At 34.5% G+C, this 8,248-nt stretch overlaps 1 protein-coding gene across 1 annotated transcript; it reads left to right on the forward strand.

The window, feature by feature from the left end:
- Positions 1–329: 329 nt before the first annotated feature.
- Positions 330–3,202, forward strand: LOC107477887 (probable polyol transporter 4). The gene is made up of 2 exons (XM_016097973.3): positions 330–942; positions 1,404–3,202. Exons 1-2 carry the CDS (start codon positions 717–719, stop codon positions 2,780–2,782), a joined length of 1,605 nt encoding a protein of 534 aa, XP_015953459.1. The 5' UTR covers positions 330–716; the 3' UTR covers positions 2,783–3,202.
- Positions 3,203–8,248: the final 5,046 nt, after the last annotated feature.

The following is an 8,248-nucleotide window of genomic DNA, read 5'->3' on the forward strand; positions in this document are numbered from 1 at the left end:
CATAAATAATATTTTTGATATACAAATTATTAATTAATTATATATCTAAATTATTTTTAATTAACAAAACAGAAATGATTCGTGTATGATTGTTAAGAAAAAAATTAAATAAAAAAAAAACATATTTTAGGACGTCACGAAAAAAATAAAAAATGCAGTTAAAGGAAATGAGCGACCAACTCTGGTATCGCCAAGACGCCTACAGTTGTTGCGTGGAAAGCGAAATTTAATCTTTGATTAAAGTGAGAGGTCAATTCCCTCACCTTCAAAATTCAATGCCACATCTATGCAAATGCTGACTAATTGTATTTTCATTTTTCATTAATTATTAATTTCTTTTCGCCATTGTGTTTCTTCTTCATCATCATCTTCTTTTAATACCCTTTTGCTTGCGTGACAAAAAAGGGGGCGTGTGGCCCCTCTTTGTTGCCTAGTCTTTTCCTTCAATTCCGCGTGTTTTCATTCCTTAACTTTCAGTTTCACTTCCTGATTTCTGTGTATGTTTTTTTTTTCAGATCTAAGACTTCATTCCATTTTCACAGAGAGTCTTAGATTTAGTTTTTGTAACATGTGTTTTTTTGTTAGTCTTAGATATGTCATAGCATAGTCCACAAGAGAAAAAATAAGAAAAAAGAAAAAAACAATACCCCAAATTCAAAGATTGCAACTTTGTAGAAAACAAAAAACACCCACCAATTGGAATCCAGAATCCGGTGATGGGGTTCCAAGAAAATGGGAATGGCGAAACGGGCTTGTCTGGGATCCCGTTGGGAGCCAAGAACAAGTACAAGAGAATGAACAGCGAGTTCCCTGAGACCGACGACAACGATGTTGATGATGTCATCACACAACAGCAACAACATGAAAGAAGAGACAGTACAAGAAAATATGTGATAGCATGTGCTATCTTTGCTTCTCTCAACAATGTCCTTCTTGGCTATGGTAATTGCTTCAATGGTTCCTTTGAAAACGTCTCTCCTTGGTTTTTGTTAATTCCGTTGACAAAGTCTTATGTTCCTGTTTTGTTTTGTTTTTTTCGCTGCTGTTTCCGCATTTCAATTGACCATAACTCCTCTTTTTATTATTATTTTCTTTTGGGATAACATTGACTATGTTTAGATTATTTTGCTGATTGGTGATGTTATGTGACTAACTATTTGCAACCATGTAGTTGATATAGATCTTAGACTGATTCGGTTCTTTATCAGATTTATCTTTGAATTCTGAGGTATCTATGAGGCAGATCTGCAAAACTTTGGTCTCAAGGCTACCCAGCTGAAAGAGTTCTCAAACTGTATATTTTATTGGGATCTATATTGGAGATCCATTATGATTTTCAAAATTGGGGTGTTTTTGGAATGAACAAATGATTGATGATTTCTTTGGTGAATTTCAATTTGCAGATGTAGGGGTTATGAGTGGAGCAGTTATATTTATCAAAGAAGATCTGAACATAACGGAGGTTCAGGTAGAAATTTTGGTTGGTATTTTGAGCATTATTTCTCTATTTGGTAGCTTGGGTGGTGGAAGAACATCTGATATTATTGGTAGAAAATGGACAATGGCATTAGCCGCAGTCGTCTTCCAATCGGGCGGATTAACAATGACTCTTGCCCCTTCCTATACAGTACTAATGATTGGAAGATTTCTGGCAGGAATTGGAATTGGGTTTGGTGTTATGATCTCCCCTATTTATATTGCTGAGATATCCCCAAATGTTGCGAGAGGCTCGCTTACCACATTTCCAGAGATTTTTATAAATGTAGGAATCTTGCTTGGATATGTATCAAATTATGCATTTTCTGGCCTTCCAGCACACATTAGTTGGAGGATAATGCTTGCTGTGGGAGTTTTGCCCTCGCTCTTCATTGGCTTTGCTCTCTTTGTTATTCCTGAGTCACCAAGATGGTTGGTAATGCAGAACCGAATCGACGAAGCGAGATTAGTGCTGGCAAAAACAAATGACAATGATAAAGAAGTGGAGGAGAGACTGGCAGAAATAGAACATGCTGCTGGAATTGCCAATTCTGAGAAATACGAGGACAAACCGGTCTGGAGGGAGCTTCTTTTTCCTCCTCCTGCTCTTCGCCGGATGCTGATTACTGGACTAGGGATTCAATGTTTTCAACAGATCTCAGGGATTGATGCAACTGTGTATTACAGCCCCGAAATTCTAGAGGCAGCCGGGATTAAGGATAAATCTAAACTTCTTGGTGATACAGTTGCTGTAGGTATAACCAAGACTGTTTTTATCTTGGTTGCAATCATTCTTATCGACAAACTTGGTCGGAGGCCACTTCTCTTAATTAGCACAATTGGGATGACAGTCTGTCTGTTCAGCATAGGGGCTACTCTAGCTTTGTTTGGACAAGGGTCGTTTGTGATTGCGTTGGCGATTCTGTTTGTTTGTGGAAATGTAGCTTTCTTCTCAGTTGGACTCGGTCCGGTGTGTTGGGTTATTACATCAGAGATCTTCCCTTTAAGAGTTCGTGCTCAAGCGTCTGCGCTTGGTGCTGTGGCTAACCGGGTTTGCAGTGGCCTAGTAGCCATGTCTTTCTTGTCTGTGTGTCGTGCAATTACAGTTGCTGGAACATTCTTTCTGTTTTCTGCTATTTCTGCTCTTGCCATTGTATTTGTTTACATGCTTGTTCCCGAAACGAAAGGGAAGTCATTGGAGCAGATAGAGTTAATGTTTCAGAATGAACATGGGATTCAAGTAAGCGAAACGGAGCTAGGAGATGTTGAACAACTTGTGCAGAACAAAACTGATTCAATGAATTAGCTGCCTCTTATACAAACTCTGATGGATTTGCCATTTCATGGAAATTGCAATGCATTTCTCTTCTATGTGTAACCATCATACTGCCCAGTTCTGCGCCGGACATTGATCGTATTGATGATTTGTTGTCTACGACCGGAGGGAATTTGCGGCCTAGAAGGTACGAAAGAAAAGGTGAAAAGAAATTGAGCTGTTGTATACCATAGCAAACTTATTCTTATTGTACAATTATTCTAAATAAATTTTTAGTTACATTTGAAGTCAATTATAGCGATGATTTTTGGCGGAGACTATCCTTGTCATGGAATGGTCCTCTCAGATGTTCTGAAATGACTTGTGTAGTACCATGATTCCAATGTACTCCGTTAAGGGATGTGATAATGTGACAATTCTTTAATAGATTATATTCTTTTTCAACTTCTATTTTTTGTGTCCTTGTGATTATCTTCATGTGACATCTAACATGCTTCAGCTTGATCATGTGATTGGCAACTTGCTACTGTCCTGCCTTTATAGATTAGCTTTTACTTTTTAGAGAACTTTCAACAGTGGTTCCATCTGTATAATGTGAAGTTATTCATTGAAACATATCTTAGTTTGTACATAATTGTATTGGGAAACTTTCAAATATGCTGGTACACCGATATTTTAGTAAATTTTAACCGTTAATCTTAATTATATATATTATATATATTTTTTATAATTAAGATCAACGGTTAAAAATTATTGAAACACCAGTATATTAGTACACTTAAAAATTTTCCAATTATATTTGATTTTATATTTCTGCTCCATGGTTATTGTTAGTATGAGAGTTCTGAGTCTGTAGGAGCTTTTGGATTTGGAATAGTGGTAAAAATTGTGACACTGGATGGAACCTATTTTCATCTTTTTCCATTTTTGTTCAATCCAAGCTTTTGAGCTGATTAAAATTCCTTTCCCATACTATTCCATTCCACCTTGTTCTACCGATCTTTTTTTTGGGGTTTAGGGATTTTGTAGCATCACAAATAAATAGCATTTTATGGAGTGTGGATCAAGAACCCTGACTTCCTGTTTCTACTGAATATTTATCTAAATATAACACAATCGACTCTTCTAAGCCTATAGTGAACATTTTTTTTCCACAATATCTTTTAATTCAGTAAGTTAAGAATTAATTTGTCACAAACTTAAAATTTCATTTAAGAGTATATTGTTGAATGCTAACTAATAAATTACTGTATATACAAGAAACTTAATCAAGCAAAAATGATTATTAGGTGTTTTATAATATATGTTACTGAAAATGATAATAATTAAAGGATATAATCATAAATATATGTATTAAATTTTATACTTTTGACATGATAATATTAAATTCACTATTTGGAATAGAAATATAAGTTGACGGGACTAATTTTTTTTCTAAATTAAGTTAATGTCAAAAATTACATTTTAAAATTTGAAACAAATAAAGAAATATTATACTTAATGGATAATTACAAGAATAAATTAAAACCCACTAATGAAAGACAAGAAATGTGACATAGATGATAGAATATGTTTGTTTACACCAATATAAAAGCACATGCCATCAGAGAATGAAAGATTTATGTACGGTTGTATTCTAAAAGAAATTGTTATTTTTACTATATTTTATCTTGAATAAAAATTATAAAATTATATAAGGTGTAGGTTGCACATGCCATTAGAGAATGAAAGATATATTTACTCTTGTATTTTAAAACAACTTGTTATTTTTACTTGTCTTTTTCTTGAATAAAACTAGATAAGGTATACGTCTCCAGTATTTAATGGTGAGTAGGTGACAAATATGTATTTGTTGTCAATTTCAATTGGTGAATGCCTACAAAAGACCTTTCAAAGATTTTAAACTCTCCTAGCAATCTAGCACAATAATGATTTTTTGTAATGATATTTTTTTTAAGATTCTGTAACTTATTATCTTAGTATTTTTATTGAAAATCGATTAATGGAAAAGAACTATTTACAAAGAAGTTTAACTAGCAAAAAGTTGAGTGAAATGCTTTAAAGTGAAATTATTAGGATCTCGATTATTACAAAAATATTATATCATAAATTTTAAGTAATTAATATTTAAAAAAAAAAGTCTCGCATCAAAAGATCAATGTTTTATTTTTTTAACTCTTCTATCTTACTAATTAACTTTTATAGTGTGACTATTTTTACGAAGTTTTATAGCTTGCATTAACTCAATATTTTGAACAAACAAACAAATATTTGTGTATGTAATAATTTATTTTATGTATACAATAATTTATTTTACTTAACTAAATATTAATAATTTAAATTTTATTATATATACAATAATTTATTAGTCTTTTAAATAGAATTTAGCCTGATAAGTTGAGAAATTAAGTAAAAAAAAAAAACATCTTCAGGAATCAGGATACATTAGAACATAATTGTAGGAGTCGAACCAATAATCGAACCGATCATATTATTGGTTTATTAGTTTAACTGATGAGTCATTGGTTGAACTAGTAAAACCAATTCTATGTGTTGATCGGAAAAATATTTTCGATAGAAGTAAGTTACTTCGGAGAAAGATAGAGACAGTTTCTCAAAAGAATGTATGCGTGAGCGTGGGGTTGAAGGTGATCGACGCGAATTCGATAATGATTGATTTATTAATCGGATGGACTTAATCGAATAGGACATTCGAAATGGGTAATCGAACAAGATATTCGAATGAGTGATCGAACATTTATGGTAACGGAGAAGTTAAAGGCATTCATCACGCGAGGAATTTATGGAAAACGTGCACAGCCAAGAGGCGAAAACGGTTACCAAGGAGAAGGCATTCAAGACCGTGATTTTTGTAATTAATTGTAAGTTACTTAATGTAGATTATAAATATTAGGAAGTCTGAGGGAATAAGGGTTGGAACTTTGCTTCAGAAAAATACTCAAACACACTCACGTTCCAGCGAATTTTTGAATATGCAATCAAGTTTATTTTCTGTAGGGTTCCTTCCATGTTTTTATCTCTTCAATTTACCTTTTCAGTAAACTTTATCTTTCAAGTAAATTTATTTTCCAAGTGTTCTTTATCTTCATTGTTTAATTTACATTTCCGCATTTAAGATTTTCATGCCAAAGTCCTTTGACACAGTCGAAGGTATTTTACTGTTTTCTTTTAATTTCAACGCAAACCTTTACATTTTCAGTTCGTTTCTTTTTCGAAAACTTTACTTTTGTCTTTATTCCCAATTCCCATCTAATCGAAGACGCTTTGATGCACTTTTAGAAAACTGGTACCTACAAAGAGGAGTAGGTTTCGCTCCCAGATCACTAGATATCGAACCACCATCGATTTGCTAAAAATCGACGAAACAAATTGGCACGCCCGATGGGATATCGAAGTGTGTCAAACAACTTTTTCCAGTATTACTTAGTGTATGCGATTACGAAGTGGGAAAATCATTCACATGGCTGATGAGTTATCGAATGTGAATGGTGTTTCATCCACCAATGATAACATACAAGTGTCTATGCAACAAGTCGACGTGTCTTCACGCTCGGAGGGTGCAATTGTAACTAAAAGTATAACAGTTATGACTGTTTAGACTGGAAATGTAGGACGTAATATTCGTCCATGTGGCTCTGTGCCACCATATCAACCTCCATTAACCGCTGGTTGGCCTCCTTATGGTCTTCCTCCTGGTTATACCCCACCGGTCGGTGGTTTTGTTCCGCCTCCCCATTTTGGGAATGCAAGTGGAGTGAACAATACTCAAAACCCACAACAACATTTTGAGTATTCTCGTGATTATAATGTGGGCTCTACTTCGAATGCTGCTAATTCGATGGCAATATATCGACACCAAGTAGAGGAAAGTCATCATGATTTGGTTAATTTATTAACCCAATAGATGACTACATTCTGAATCCCATGATGACTGATCATGAATCAAAATTCGAGCATCTTGCTAGACAAGTTGAACGAATTGCTCGAATTGTTGATTATGATGAAGGTGAAGGGAATAATGCCAGGGGAAATAACGAAGGGATAGAAAATATTTTTCAAAATGAAAACAATATTTTAAATCAAGAAAACCCTTATGTAGTGCCCCGAGGTCAAAATGCTGATCACGTTTTAGCCAGATTACGTGCTAATCATGGCGGTGAACGTTATCAAGTCACCAGAATTGTGGAAGAAGTACTTAATAGAGTGGGTCTAAATGTCGGTTTCATGAATCGACCATATTTTGTGTCTTCTTTTCCTCAAACTGTTCAAATGGCCGAAGTGTCAAAAGGGGTAAAAATTCCAAAGATAGTCACAAAGTTTGCTGGAGAGGTTGGAGAATAAACCACTGAACATGTTGCTCATTATTTGGTCGAGATTGGGAACTTAGCTAATGATGAAAATTTGAAAATGAAGTTCTTTCCTTCTTCATTGACGAAGAATACGTTTACTTGGTTCTCGAATGTCAGACCAAATTCGATCATAACATGGAATCAGTTGGAAATTGCTTTTCACGCTCAGTTTTATCGAGGTGAAATGAATGTGGCAGTTACAGATCTAGTGGCCTTAAAACGTGAAGATTGCGAGACCATTGATGAGTATCTGATAAGTTTTAAGAACGCTAGAAGTAGGTGTTACGTGTCATTACCTGAGAGTGAGATAGTGAAAATAGCGACTATGGAGCTAGGATTTTATATGCGCAGAAAACTGCTTAATGTGCATATTCCTGATTTAGCCCATTTGGCTGAAAAGATTCGTCAAACTGAACTTATGAAAAAGGAGAAAGAAAAGTATAGGAATGAACATCGATCGAAGAGTAAAACTTTTACTCGAAAAGAAAAAGTTGCTTATGTGAGTATGGAGTCCTCAGAAGAGGAAATCGATTTTGAAATAGAAGTTGATTTGGCTGAACTTAAGAAAGGCCCCCCTTATGTTTTTTCTTTACTCACAAAGCTTCCAAGTAATGAAAAGTCGAATGATTCAAAACTTAAAAATGGAAAGAAATATAGTTTTGATATTTCAAAATTTGATCAGATTTTTTATGTGTTTCTTAAAGATAAACAGTTAATTTTGCCCGAGGGTAGAACTTTACTTTCGGTAAAAGATTTAAAAGAAAAACCTTATTGTAAGTTTCACCAAGCAACAAGTCATTCGACTAATAGATGTGTTCGTTTCAGGGACTTAATTCAGGAAGCAATAATGGAAGGGCAATTGAAATTCGATGATGGCAAGAAAGAAATGAAGGTGGATGTTGATCCCTTCAATGTAGATGCCAGTTATGTTGAGCCGTGTTTTGGAGTGAACATGGTTGGCATGTCCTATAACTTTGATGTGACTCTAGATGATTTAGAGTCACAAGTAAGATCTGTTTATCCCAGAGCAGGGGATGGTTTACTGGATTTTCGAAAAAGAGAGAATGAAAAAAGAGTTGGCTCATAGAGAAGAGCAGGCGCGACAGAGACAGCCGATTCGGTGCAT

Source organism: Arachis duranensis, chromosome 3 (genome assembly GCF_000817695.3).
Source record: "Arachis duranensis cultivar V14167 chromosome 3, aradu.V14167.gnm2.J7QH, whole genome shotgun sequence".
NCBI classification, from domain to species: Eukaryota; Viridiplantae; Streptophyta; class Magnoliopsida; order Fabales; family Fabaceae; genus Arachis; species Arachis duranensis.